The 14,742-nt window shown below is 44.7% G+C and overlaps 1 protein-coding gene across 1 annotated transcript in view; it reads right to left on the reverse strand.

Annotated features, from left to right (window-relative positions):
• The window catches only part of B4GALNT3 (beta-1,4-N-acetyl-galactosaminyltransferase 3), a 53,583-nt gene that overhangs the window by 21,485 nt on the left and 17,356 nt on the right, over positions 1 to 14,742 (reverse strand). Inside the window, exon 3 of the mRNA XM_056482510.1 lies at positions 52 to 155. Within this exon, the coding sequence (XP_056338485.1) occupies positions 52 to 155 (104 nt within the window). The remainder of the gene's footprint in view (positions 1 to 51; positions 156 to 14,742) is intronic.

Genomic DNA, 14,742 nt, shown 5'->3' on the forward strand with positions numbered 1-14,742 from the left:
CCCATCTCTGTTTCAAAATGAATGCACAGAAGGCAGCCCAAGCATCCTCACCTGGTGTCCCAGCTGGTGTGGATGGTCCAGCTGAATGTCTGGGTCCTCATCTGGGACACTGGTGTCTGACAGAACCTTAGCAAGCTCCCTCCAGCTTTCATATCCTGTACAGAGGAAACAGAAAGGTGTCAAGGAACAAGGTTTAAAAAAGGTTAAGAGCTCCCTAACAGTCTGGAATGGTCCAGCAGAGACCAGGAGTTGCTTGGAGTTGGCAGACTGGCACAGAGAGAAAAATTGCCTTTATCTTCCTTAAAAGCTCTTCCCTCCTTCTTATTAATTTAATTCTTAAATTAAAGATTCATCATAGTTCTAAAATATATATCAAATATTTCATTAGTCACCACAAATTCCTCTGCAGGAGATTTTTCAGTCACTGGGTGAGTAACCCACTGATTAATGTAGCTAAGCACAACTTGTGCTTCAGGGACTGACTGCCATGGGGAAAAACAGGAGAAATTCCTTTGTCTTTATATAATTTGATGTGTAACTGGTGAGTTTCCCCCTAGTTCAGAGCAATGAGGCAGAAACCACTGTTGGTGAGTGTCCTGCAGCTGGACATGGGAATGGGGCTGAAACACACTTTGATGTGAAATTTCATGTGAAATTCAGCACTTGCTGCTTTGAGGGCTCCTTATAATAGTGGGAGAGAACAGCAGGCTTTTTTTCAGAGACTAGACCCATAGAAGCACAGAATATCCTGAGCTGCAAGGGAACCAAGTATATTGGGGAGGAAAAAAAAGGCAACAAAAGTCAGTTCACCCCTGGAGATTCACTGAGAGAAGACACCTAGAAAAGCAGGGTTTTTTTCCCTTGTGCAGGGGAGAGAGGCTTATTTGGTTTCATCATTAATCCCAGCACTTCACTGCCCTGTGGAATAAGCTCAGGACAGAAATCCTGGCTCTTCTGGGAAGGGCTGCTGGCCACCAGAGCCACTCTGGCCGCTGCAGGGCTGGCACAGAGCCTGCCTCCCAGCAAACACAGAAGCCTGGCTGCACACAAGTGCCAATGGCTGACATTTCTTTGACCCTTGGAAAAGAGAAGAAAGGGAGGCAATTCTCTGTGTTGTACAAATATTTACCTAACACATCAGCCAAGCACAGAACAGACAAAGGAGCCACGAATTAATCTGAAGGCAGCGATTTCCTCGCTGGGTAATTTGTGCTTTGGCAAGCCAGTTCTCCAGCCTGGTAGGAAATGATTTTCAGAATGTAATAGCATCAACACTCCCCCCAGAGAGAGTTCTTGGCACTCCAGTTCCTTCTGAAAAGATTGGCCTTTCCCTGGGGGTCTCCATGGGACACCCTTGAGAAGGATCTGGTTTTGCCCATGCTTTCCTCACTAAAGGGAGGAAAGCACAGAAAAGACAGATTTCCTGCAGCCCAGCACGTGTCACAGGATTGAAGACATGGCCCTGCAGGTCCCCAGTGCTGTGTGACAGCAGGAGAGGGGAGCCCTGAGGCCACAGGCACTGCCCTGTCTCAGGAGCACCTGGGCAAGGTGATCCACCACAGACTCAGCCCAAGCTCCCCATGAGAACTGCTCCAGCACTCTTGGTGGATACTTAAAGCCAACAAGCTTTAAGGAGTCAAGAGCTAAAATACCTCAGCAAACATTCAGTGCTGCTAACAAGGAATGCCAGAACTGTGAGCTTTGATGGTTTTGCTGCAGTCCCTCTACCAAACCGGTTCTGGCCAGGATGTGAAAAGGCAGAAAAACCTTGGAGGCAGAAATCAAAGGCTTGGGGAGAGCCTGCCTCACAGCCAGGGGAAGATGCTGGGCCAGGCATTGCTGCATTAGCCTGTCAGACAGATGCATGAGCCAGCTCCTTCCTTTCTGTCTTCTGGGCTTCACTTCCCAAAGCATTTCCCATCACTTTCCAAATCACACCAGTTGTTTCCCAGGCTGTTTTTTCACCTCAAACACCTCCAAGGGAGGCAGCACTTATGCAGACACAGCTGGCCAAGAGCAGCAGCCAGGATTGCTACAAGCACAGGTCCATCCTTTCTCCTTCTGCACCCAACTGATCCAAGGCTCCAGTCTCACAGGGATCAGCCAGAAACATGAAGGTGGTGGTTTTTTTTTTTGAGAAAAGTCCTTTTTGTCCCCTGGGAGATGCCTGCTGAGGATCCAAATGCCCAGCAGGGCTGACCCTCAGCTGCTTCTCTGGAAGCCCTCCCAGCCTGAGCTTCCTACTGGAAGTAAGAGCCAGGTGAATACAAAGAAAAGGCAAAGAAGCTGAAGGGGAGGCTGAAACAGATGCTGTGTTCTACAGCAGAGCCCCTGCAAGAGGCAGCCAGTCTGGAGCCAGCTGCCCACAGCTCCAGTGAATCAAACATTAAGAGAGAGAAAAGCTGTACTAATAGAAAATAAGATAGAGATGATTCTTGCCTAGGGTCTGCTCAGGTGTGAGTGCCAGGTCTGCCTCTTCTCAGCCATCCTTTTGACTGCTCTGGGGTTAAAATCAGCAAAGAAAGCTGCAAGTGGAGATGGAGAGATCTCACCCCACACTTCTGACTCTGCCAGAGCAATGCACTTGAAGCCCAGTTCAAGAGGGAAAAAAAAAAAAAAAAAAAGAAGCAGAAAGCCACAGCCAGAGATAAGAGGGAGCAGTGCCCAGGGAGCTATCAGGCCTCAGGGCAGGAGTGTGACCAGAGCTGCTCTGTGCTCAGAGATCAGATCCATCCTTGGATCCATCTGCCCTGCCCCTGGCTCAGACAGCACTCCAGGCTTCAATTAGCCCGTGAAGATACCTGGCAATTGTGCAAGGGGAAATCCCAGACCCACACAGGTGATCAGCTTCCCCTCTGAAAGGCCAGATTTGATTACTCTGCTGTTGTTAGTGCTGCTTACATAGCTGCAAATGCCATTAACACCCACATGCTAGCCAGCCCTTTTGTAACCCTGCTAAATGACTTCACTCAGCAGCCTCAGCAAAGAGCAGGTCCACAGGCTGCTGTGCACAAAAGCATTTCCTTCTCATCTGAGACCCTTCTCTTCTTCTTTTTGTTGCAAGAAAGAAACTGGCAGGAAAGAAGCAGGGTGTTGTTCTTCATTACCCCCAGCACTCACAGACCCCTCACTGTGGCTTGATGCTTTAATCCCCCCTTAGATCTTATTTCTCCTCTTATTCTGGTTGAATATTTTCAACTTGCTGTTATTCCATGGGACTTCAGCATCATTTTAGGTCTTTCCCAGTGTTCCTCCTGGCTGAACTGGAATGCAGGTGCAATACCCAATACTCCCAGATATTACCACTAGATGCCTTGCAAACATACTGGTCCAAAAGAGAACTACCAAAAAAACCCCAAAACATTCAAGGGTTGGGCCAGTCCAAGGGAGTCTCTTTGGTTACTTATTTAGATCAATTAAAAGGATAGAGAGAAAAGAGTGAACTTGTCCTCAGGTCAAGATTGGAACATCACTCCTGCAGTTAAAAGGATTCAAGAAGCATTAAACCCAGTGTTACAGAGGGAGCCCTGCAAACCTTTCCTTTTCTGGTTAGTGCAGAACCCACAAATCAGGTTGCTGAACTCCTCCAGGAACAAAGCTCAAGTTTGGAACCTTGTGTGCAGAAATAAATTGCTCCATTCTTCCTCCAGGTACAACTCTGGTTCACTGCTGTGTGAATGGCTTTGCAAACTGACAATAAGCTGCAGAGCATTAAAGGTACTGGAAGTGTGACAGAGGAAAAGGCAGAGCACTGCACTTAGGGAGGAAAATCAGCAGATTAACTACCCAGGGCACTAATGCAATCTCAGTGCCAGACTCACCCACAAATAACACCTTGCTGCTGTTCCCCTCTAGGTATAGGAAATGTATTTCATACAGCAGGGGAGGAACTGAAAAACAGTGGCTGGGGCACTAACTGGTTTCACAGAAAATATAATTCAAATCTTCCTTCTGCCACTAAAAATTTCCACTGCCCTAGTTAAATCATTGAAACCACCCATGGCACACAATTATCTAGCAAATATTGCCTGCTGTCTGCAAGCTCAGTGAGGATCTGTGTAGATGGAGATGCAGGGCAGGATTTGAGTGAGAAATACCATCATGTAGCTGCACTATCCTTCAAAATTACAGGGCTGAGCTCCTGTGTCAGCTCCAGAAATGCTGTCAGCTCTGTTTCAACCAAGAGTGCACTAGAGGAAAAATACTGTAAACTCTTGCTTGTCTGCACTTGCCATGCTGAAGGCACAGGAGGTTCAGGAGTTCATGTGAGCATGGAAAGGCAAACATGCAGCTGAGGTGCCCAGGCACAGCTTTGGCTGAGCAGCCACAAACCCTGCCTGAGGTGACTTCTGCCCACAAGAGCCTTGTGTCCTGTCCTGCCCATCCTCATCTCTTCAACCATGCAACTCAATCCCTCTCCCTCTCCCTCTCCATTAGATGGAGAAGGGGGAAGAACAGAGCACTCTGTTTTTCAGGGGAAGCTCAAATTGGCTCAAATGAAGGCTGAGCAGAAAAGCAACAACTGCTGCATCAGAGAAATGGCCACGATTTTGGCACTGCTAACTTCTGCAGCAAAGCAGGGAGAAATGCTGGCTAGTTACCCTCTTGAGGTATTCCATGGGCCATCTTAAACCACATAAAAACACACACAGATGCTTTTAAATCATAAAATATATATTCAACATTATGGCCATGATAGCTGTGCAGTTAAAGCCCTTAACTGCTGGCAAGTTCCACTCTTTAATTTACAGAACATGGCAATTGTGCTGCAATTATGGTGTGCTTGTCCCTGAGACACTGTGCTGCACACTGTGTTTGCCTCTTTGCTCAATATTGCCATCAAAACAGTCTCTCTGTGTTTTTACAGTTTTCTCAAAACAGCTACAGCCAGCCAGGGAGGGCTGATTCCAGCCATACTAAGAATTAAGGTGTTTGAGTAGCTCTCATCATGGAATCACACTTAACCAAGCCCAGCCTACTGCCAGTCATTGTCTTCAAAATATGGGATTTGCATCAGAACATTTACTGGTGTGAGATTTGCCTTGCCTGAGCTCCAGTGCTTGGAGCATTTGGAAAAACCAGCAGGTTGTTTTGTATACAAGGCTAGATTTTGATTTTTACTCCCTCTTCTAAGGAAAAAGTAATTTGCTACTTGGATGGTGAAACTGTAAAATTAGGCATTATTTTAATTTCAAAAATACCTTTAAACCTTGAACATTTGCATGGGTTTCTACCAATTCTCTCCCAGTGACCACATCCTCAGTGGCTGACTCACACTCTGCTGTCTGCCTTACTCTGTTTTGAATACAAATAATAGTAACAGCTTAAAAAATTCCTACCCCAACCTCAAGGTGACTGGCATGAGAAGCAGATGTTCCACCTGGTTTTGATCACTGCAAGTGGTATTTCCTGGCACTCTCCCCATCATTTGGAGGCAGTGGTGAAGCTCAGAGACAGGAGGGGCAACAAAGGTCTGCTCCATTGAGGTAACAAGTTATTTAAAGTTTGCTTCCATTTATTTTCAGTTTACCTCAGTGTGACAGATCCCAGGCACTGCACTTGGACACAGTCCTGGCAGGCTCTAATTCATATGTACTGCATCACCATGAGCAGCAGTGAGGACTGATTTTGTAAAGAGATGCATTTTTCTAAATGCTGTCTACCACCAAGAGATCTGCTGCTTTGATTCCACAATAATTGAATAAATGCAATTAATAAGAAGTTAATATGAAGGCAGCTTCCCACCACTGAGCATGGGGAGGTGCCTACAAAAATCAAGAAAGAAAATGGCAATTTTATGCTCAGCAGTCTTTGCAGTCTGTTTTTCTTTCTGCAACAGGACTGTGCCCAAGAGAGCTCAACAAGGTCATCCACAAAGCTTTCAGAAAGATTTGGTAAGTGCATTTTTCTCAACTGATCCAAAAACTGCAGCAACAGACTGCCCAAAGAGCTTTCCAAGACTTTTTTTTACAGAAGCCATATAGGATGTGAAGCTGAACATCAACTGAGCAACAAATCTTCAGGCCAACATTTGTTACTGCTTTACCAAACAGAGCTAATGCATTATTTTTTATTTTGGGTGAGGATTTTCCTGAAGACTCAATACCTTGCCACTTCCATGTGGATGCAGCATTCTCAAAATATCTTCTTACAGCTTCATTTTCAGTCAAGTTCTGTGGAACTTTGTGCTGTAGGAAATGCCATTCACTGCTTCCATGAGAAAAACCCCCACACTTTATTTGCATCTCTACTTGCCATTTTGCTCAAATCTTCCCCTGAATTCACCCCCAAAGCAGTAACTCTTGCTGAAATGTGTTGTTTCCATGACTGCCCTACACTTTCAGCTCCTGACTGGAATCAGACTATGGGCAGAGGAAAATAAAGAAGGGGCTGGACAAATACCTGCCAGAAATGGTGCAGGCAGGGGTGACCTGACCTCAAGGCAAGGAAGCAAGCTAAACAACTCCCTTGCAGCCACCCCAGAAATACCTTATAATTTGTTTAAATGACTTTAAATTGCCTGTGCTCTTGAGGATAGCAGAATGAGTGTTCTGCCCATGGCTCTGCACAGGACACCCTGCTCTGACATCAAACAAAGCCCCGAGGACAGAGGCTCCTCTAACTGTGGGACAGCACAGCAGCTCTGCTGAGGAGGAGCTGGAAGCAGGCACACTGATAAATCTCAAACCCACAGCAGTATCACAAGTTTTCAAATACAACAAAGAGGAACTGACAGTGCAGTGATTGAGGCACTGCTCTCCAGGTATGGCACACTGGAAACATCTGGTGATTGCATTTTGAGTCAGATCAAGCTCTTCTAATAATGCTGCTGGGGTTTGCATGAGGCTCTAAAACTACTCCCAAGTATTTCAGGAGCCTGCATGCAACCCCTGTGTACAAGTTTACTTCCACAATTTTGATTCAAAATCCAAAACTGCAGCTTCTGGTTCAGACTTGGGTGTTATTGATGAAAGGGACCTTAAAGTTCCAACCCACTGCCATGGGCAGGGACATCTCCCACTATCTGGTCTTGGACACTTCCAGGGATGGGACATCCATAACTTCTCTGGGCAGCCTGTGCCAGTGCCTCACCACCCTCACAGTAAAGAATTTTTCCTAATATCTAATCTTGCCCTCTTTCAGTTTAAAGCTATTCCCTCTTGTCCCATCATTACATCCCTTCATCCAAAGTTCCTTTCCAGCTTTCTTGTGGGCTGTCTTTAGGTACTGGAAGGCTGCTGTAAACACAATCAAACATCAATTAAAATGGCAGCAAAAGGCAACTGGAATATCAGGAATATTATTCAAGAATGCCTGAAATTGAATGTCAGCCAGCTGCTGACACCACCAAACCCACTCTCAAAGCTTTATGTGACCTCTAAGCCTAAATGCCAGCCTTCATCTGTCTTTGTGCATGCCACCTGACACCAGCACCTCAGCTTAGCAAAGCTGAGCTTTGTAACCCTGATTTCCTCTGAACCATCATCAAACACCAACTGCTAGCCAGGGCACACAAACAGGCAAAGACAGGCTTAACATTTTGATAGCTAATGGAAAATCCTATATACCTATGACTTAAAATATCAAACTTCAGAGTGCTAAGGGGGCAAGAGCTCTTCCATGACAGAGGCTCAAAAACTCTCATGGACAAAACAAGCTGCCAGTCCTCCCTCCAGGCACTCTGCTCCCAGCAAATGCAGGCTGTGCAATGGGACACATTGCTTCTGGGACAGCTTTATTTACACAACATGGGTTGCTATGAGGAAAAATCAGGGTTGTGTAAACTCTCTTTACTGAGCTCTTACCCAGTGACATAATTCCAAAATATGAACTTCTGAAATATTGTTTCTCCTCTGCCTGACCTAACTCCCACATCCATGTCCTGCTTTGGATCTCAAGCCAGGCTCTGCAACACACTTGACAAAAATAATTAAGGAAGTGGGATCCAGGAGGAGTTCACAGAAACTACTTTTTATCCCATAGAATCACAGAATATTCTGAGTTGGAAGGGAAGTACAGAATAACCCCAAGAATTCCAGAGAGCTTTGTCTAAATTCTCCTGCCCTGGGTAGCCTGTTCCAGTATCTGAACAGCCCCTGTGTGAAAAACCTTTCCCTGATATTCAATCTGTACCTCCACAGAGACAAAAAGAGCTTGTATTTACCATTGCCTAGTTTGCTAAAACACTCATGCCTAAATCCCACTGTTTGAGAGAAGATGTGCTGAGTTTGCTGACTATTTCCAGCCTGCTAAACTGGGACACACTCCACTCTGACTTGGGATTATCTTTTTTAACGTGGCATCTTCCAATTAAAAACTTTCTCAAGAAGGCTTAAGAGAAGCCACACAAGAAGAGGCAAGAAGAACAATTTGCTCTGTAAGCCTTGCCTTAAAAGCTCTTTGTTTTGAGCATCCCAGCATCCTTAAAATCCACTGGAGCTGGGAGAGGCATGATGATGGAGGAGGGATGCTGTGGGTGGAGACACCCCTGGCAATCCCTCCTGCAGAGCAGGACTGGGACTGAGCTGAGGGGCACCAGCAGCCCCAAAATACCCAGCCCAGCTCTGCCCAGCCCAGGTCTGTCTCCTTGTTGCTGCATGGAACAATCCCCTTGAACTTTCCTCCAAAGATTCCCCGTGCTGCTGCAGGCTGCTCACCATGAGCACATTTGCAGATGGGCAGACACACAATTATAGGAAGTACAAGACAGACCCCTGTGTAAGGCACAGCTCAGAGCCAGGGAGGCTGATGATTCAAGCAGTTTAAAGGAGTTTTTGCTGGCTGATAGGGAAGATTCAGTTTGCTTTAGCAAAGCACATGCAATACAAAGGAACTATTCTGCTCTCAGCTGATCCATAGGCACATCCCTCACTAAGGGGGGTTTTGAAGCTAATGAAGATCTTTCTTATCTGAAGTGCCAGCCATTGTTAATTTTTAGCTGATTTCAAGTGTAGATCCTGAAAGAGATCCATGTTCTTAGGGAAAAAATCCCCTATATACTATATCTCCTGTCATTCTCTGTATAGGCACTTTGAGTTGTTGCAGATTGTTGGAGTTTTTTTCATTGTGATGCAGCTTAAATATATTAATATTTTCATTATTATAATAGCTGGGAGTTGGAAACACAAATTAAAACAGCTTTGACAGTGGAAACATGATGATAAAATTGTGCCATTGCTGCACTTCATGAATGACATTTAAGTTGTATTATAAATTTAACCCATTCCTGTGCTACCTTCTGTATTAACAAAATCCATGTGTGATAGTGTTTTATCACACTGCCCTACATTTCATAAAACCAGGGGAATAATTTCTACTGCTCCTTCCAGGGAAATGAAAAATTATTCCCTGGGAGATTTCTGGGCTGAGTTCTGCCCCAGACAGAACAAACTCAGAGGCATTCAGGAGCTGAACTTTGCAAAGCCCAGGCTGCAGGGGCCAGCCAAAAGCTGCTGCAGGGCCCCTGTTTTCCACCAGGAATCTCTGCCACCAGCAGGCATTCCTAAGGGCTTCCAGGAGGTGATCCTTCACCCAGCAGGAGACAGCCCTGGAGCTGGGCCAGCATGCCTCACAGAGCTATCCTGTTTCAGTGGAATATTTAACAGTGCTGCAGCTTTCTACCACAGCATTGAAACTGCCCTTCCCACTGCTTAAGGTGGCTTGGCAAGGGAGGGATTGCAAAATGATAATTTTCTTTCCAACGCACTGGAAATTTCCATAAGCCAAGGAAAAGGGTTTCCTACTGCCCAGCACTCGTCCAGCTAATGAACTTCAGGACAAACAAAACCCTAACAACTGTCCAATCTGCCTCTTGTGTAATTCAGGACAGGAAACTCACACAGTAATTCCTGTACTGGCTCCAGAACAAATATCCACGGAAAATGCCATCTGACATTGGTTATTTACATGCTGACCTGAAATTTCATCCAAATACTCTTCTCAGTCTCTTCACTAAGTGTTACTGACCTTTTCCACAGGCTCCTGGTGTGATTCCTACCAAGCTCCACTGACTCTGTTCAATTTTAGTCTTTTTCCATAATGGTAAGAGTGTTCTGCCTTGCACAACCACATATATCAAAATACCCAAAATTCTAGGATGTTCTGCCATAACTGAAGCCAGAAAAAGCAGCTGTCCTCTCACCTGCATTTTGCCAAAAGCTGTTTATTGTCTGTCCTTTATGTTCCTGTGACCCCAGTCACTCCCAAAGCTCCAGGTTCTACATCAGACCTCAGGGCTGGTGCTCTGAAACATCACAGTGCAGTTTATGTGCTAAACAGTTTTATAGGAAAAGTTCCCAGTGCAGTGTCTCTTAGGATGGAGATGGGGACTGTGTGTCCTCCAAAAATAGCCCAGGGCAGCTCATTCTTCTCTTTTAATCTATTTTTAATGCATGCTAATACCAAAGCAGAGAACTGCTGAGGTTGGGCAGCACCTCTGGAAATCATCTGGTCTGAACCCCTGCTCACAGCAGCAGCACTGTCACCTAAAGCAGCTTTTACCAGAATCCCAAAGTCCTTTCCTGCAAAGCTCCCTGAGACCATCTCCTGTGGGATTCTCTGAATTCAGGTCCCTGAACACAGAAAATTCTTCTCTCATCAAGTCCCAGCCCTTGTTCCAAGTCAACTCCATCCTGCTCACCACACAAGACAAAAATAATTTGTGAAGTAGTTTGAAACAGCCAGCCTAAATACGCTGATAACTCTCAACCCCAAAAATTTACAACTTCACTACTTTTGAAAAACCTGTCTTTAAGTTCCTTGGAAGCTGAAATCCCAAGGGAAAGTGCTGGGATTTGGGCCAAGCCACACATGTGCCTATTTAGAGCCTAGCCTAAAATGGCAATACAAGTAAGTGCTTCAGAGTTTGCAGGAATGCTGCAAGGCTTCCTCTCTCATTCTGGGCTCTCCATCTCTCCATTAGAGATGCACTTTCTTCACAGCAAGTTTCAAGTCTGTGATCAAAAATCTTTGTGATCCTGGAAAATGAGAAGGTAGGGACAAAAGAGGAGAGATTGAATGCCAGAAGGAATAAGGTTTTGCAACCTGAGTTTTTTATTTATATCCCTACTATATTAATGAGATAGGAATTTTTCTCAAATTTTTTTTTCTTAAATTTCAAATGAAGCAACCACAGAATAATATCCAGGCTACCACCTGGCTATTGTTCTGGATGAATCAGAATTTAATGGGCTTTATAAAACATGGAGCAGAAAGTAAATCCTGTTTGCTACAGGATGTTAGGGCTTTGTCTATTTCATTTCATAACACACATAAGTGCCACTGTACATGCTCTTCTACTTAGAGACCTGATGCCAAAATGATGCAATGGGAATTTCAGAAGTCTGTTGCCCAGGAGCTTACCCATCAATAAAAAAAAAAAAAAAAAAAAAAAAAAAAAAAAAAAAAAAAAAAAAAAATCTGAATGAATATGCCAACAGGTAAACTGGCAGCAAACCAAAATCCACCAGGTTCATTTCTGTGCTGCCCTGGCTCTTGGCAAGAGTCAAGCCAAGAGGAAAACCTGGTGAAGACAGCAGCACTCCAGGATGGCCCAGTGTGCTCCCCTTGCTCTTTCAGCCAACATCAAGAGTGACACCTGCACAACAGATATCACACCAAAAAAAGTGCCAGGATGGACTCTAATTCCAAAGGGTCTGTGCACTCAGGCTCACACAGATCTGTTACAAAAATGCTGCTCCTTCTATTGGAAAAATCAGGCCTCTGGGCTCTCTGATACTCATTAGAAATTTAAAAAAAAAAATAACCAACTTGCTTTCTAGTTAAAAAAAAAAAAAAAATCTGATCTCTGTATCCCAGCAGCTGGCAAAGCCTCACTGGGTTTAACTTCAAATGCTTGTAACTGCATAATTTGGAAATGTCAGAGCAACATTTTTTGCTCATCTTTGCATATGATCAAAAGCATGGCTGTCACAAAACCAGAGACACACAGCATGTCCCTAAGTTTGGTGAAATCTGGTCCCTAAAGCATTCATTGCTGAGAGCAACACTTGTGGAGAGATGTCCTTTATGAACATTTCTAACTATTTTGGGTTATCTCAAATAAAAGAAGAGTTTAATTAGCAAACTCATCTCTGCTGCAGGCTGTGAAGAGTTAAAAAAAAAACCAGAGCATGCATAATTTTCCACCAGAATCCACAGAAATTTTTCAGATATTTCTAAAACCTATTCCCATCTCTAACCCCAGGAAGTCTTGCAGGTCTTTTTCACAAAGCCTGAGCTCACTTATGCCAGCAATGCAGTGGGCTCTCTGGACAGGCAAGCTCTCACCCAGCAATAGCTCAAAAGAGAGGAAATACTTAACACTATTTAAAATTTTTAGCAAACAGGAAATATCACAGAAGACAAAAAAAAAAGTTTTTTTTTTTTCTACCAACTCTGCAATAACAAGATGACTTCCCAGTTTCTTCCATCCCTTCTCAGCTGGCCTCTCCATGCTTTTTATTTATTTTCTTTTCTCCCTCAAGGGCACTCCCTTGCCCTCTCAGACTGACTATTTTGGGGAGCACACAGAGCTCCCCAGCAGCCCTCCTGAAAGCTCTCTCATGTTTCCTGTCTCCTCTTTCATCAGCTGCCTGCAAGTGTCCCAGTCTCACAGCACTGCAAAGAAACACAACTCATCAGCATGAATAAATGATAGCTGGTCCCTCCTCCCCCTTTCATCTCCTCCTCCCTGGCTGTGAGCAGCCCTCCTGCCTTGTGCAGCTCCAGGACAGGTTGGTGGCTGAGCCAAAATGTTCTCGCCAGCTGCCCCAGCCTGCTGCCAGCACTGGAGTGGAGAGCACTGCTCCAGCAGCATTGCATTTTAGCTGTTTTACCTGGTCCACCACCCCCTGCTCCTTCCCTGCCTGGTGCCCAAGGCTCTTCTCCCAAAAGCCCATCAGATTTTGTGACTCATCCCTCAGCCCAGGGTAAATCTAAGAAAGGATGCAAGGATGAGGAGAAAAAAGAGTAACAGTCATATAAGCCAGGACTTTGCCATCTCAGACATGAGAAAAGCACCAATGAAACCATCACATTTGGACACCAAACCACCCCTGAGCTGCTACAAAGGCCTGGGGGAGCTCTCAGTGCTCATGTCCTGGCAGGGTAGGGTCACATTTCTCACAGCACAACAAGTCCTTCCCCCTCCCCAGCCTGACAAGACCTCTAACAGATTGATGGGAGCAGGGTTTGGGGTACCTGTGAACCTGAGACAGGAGATAAACCCCTGGTGAAATCCTGGCTGTTTATACCACAAGGCAGCACATTTGTTCATCAACTCAATGTGCAGGCTTTCAGTAGGACCCATGAGATGCCAAAATGCAATTACAGTCAAAGAGGTGACACAGGACAACAGCTCAGTATTCTGTATTTTCTCTCTTTTTAGCAGCTTGCTCCAGCTCACTGTTATATCAAAAGGATGTTTTCTAACCAATGGTGCTGCAAACCACAAGCTGGAAAACCAAGCCAGGTTATTTTTTGCTCTTTAAAAACAAAAACATCACCCACCAGGGATTTTGCCCAATGGTCAGAACTGCCCAGCTATTTGTGTGCACAGCTGTACACAGTTTGTACAGAGCTGTACAGCTCTGGAGTGGAAGGAACAGAGCAAAGATTCTTTTTACCACTCATCTTCCCAGTAATTAAAGTAGGTTTCTTCCAGTTTTCTGAGTGACTGAACCACCCTGGAAGAATCAACCCCAACATATTTTCAAATGGTGTTTTGGTTTACTCAGAGAGGTGCTAGTTTTTAATTCACTTCTTAAAAGCATTCACAACAGCCTGGATTATCTAAAGGCTAGCCTTAGCCAGATCAGGAGAAAAATAGAAAAGAAACAGCAGAGCCTCTACAAAGTGCTAAACAATATCAAACATGTGCCAGGAGATTTTTGATTTGCTCCTGGAAGTAGCACAAGCAAACAAACAAAGTGAAATAAATATGGTAGATTATCTACTGCAGTTTTTTCACTCAACTCTAAGACCTTCTGCCAGAGATGCAGTTCCTGTGCATGGATCAGAACCCACAGGGGACTGCCTAGGGCTGCTCAGCAGGCTGACATGGTCCAAACTCACTGAATGTTGCTGGTTTCAATTAGGGACCAGAGCTGGTGCTTCAGCTCCATCCCACAAAAAAGGGTCTCTCTGAAAAGTCTCAGCACAGCACCTCACTGTGCAGAAAATCAAAGCCTTACACAGGAATTTAGTGATTAGCAGATCAGGCCATTGGTTCATCCCATCAGATAATCCATCTTTGACCAGTAGCCAAGATCTAATGTTTAAAAGGCAGAAGAAAACAACCTTCAAAAGTACCTTTAGCTGTATTACTTTACAGAGAAGGAAAAAAATAAAAGTCCTCATGACCTACAGAAACAGTCAGTCCATGCCCTGCGGCACAAATTGTGATTACTCCTTTCTTACCAAGCATAATTGCAAGCGTTACTATTAGTCATAAAATTATCCAACCCTTAAAATAAATACCAGCCACACCACTTGCAGCACTGGATTAACTATGCTGAGAGCACCCAGCACACACACAATGGACTTGTTTTACAAACAATGCTTTACAGGCTCATGGTGTAACTCCTATTTAATGGTGCAGTGCTGAGGGAAATCAAGAAACTGATTTAATCTCTAAAACCACTATGAATTCTGCTGTAGGACCAGCATGAAATTGTCTCCACAGGGGAAAAGATCAGGACATAGGTACCTTACACAAGTAAATCCTGTCACAAGAAAATCCTC

This window comes from Oenanthe melanoleuca, chromosome 1A (assembly GCF_029582105.1).
Source record: "Oenanthe melanoleuca isolate GR-GAL-2019-014 chromosome 1A, OMel1.0, whole genome shotgun sequence".
In the NCBI taxonomy this organism is placed as follows: Eukaryota; Metazoa; Chordata; class Aves; order Passeriformes; family Muscicapidae; genus Oenanthe; species Oenanthe melanoleuca.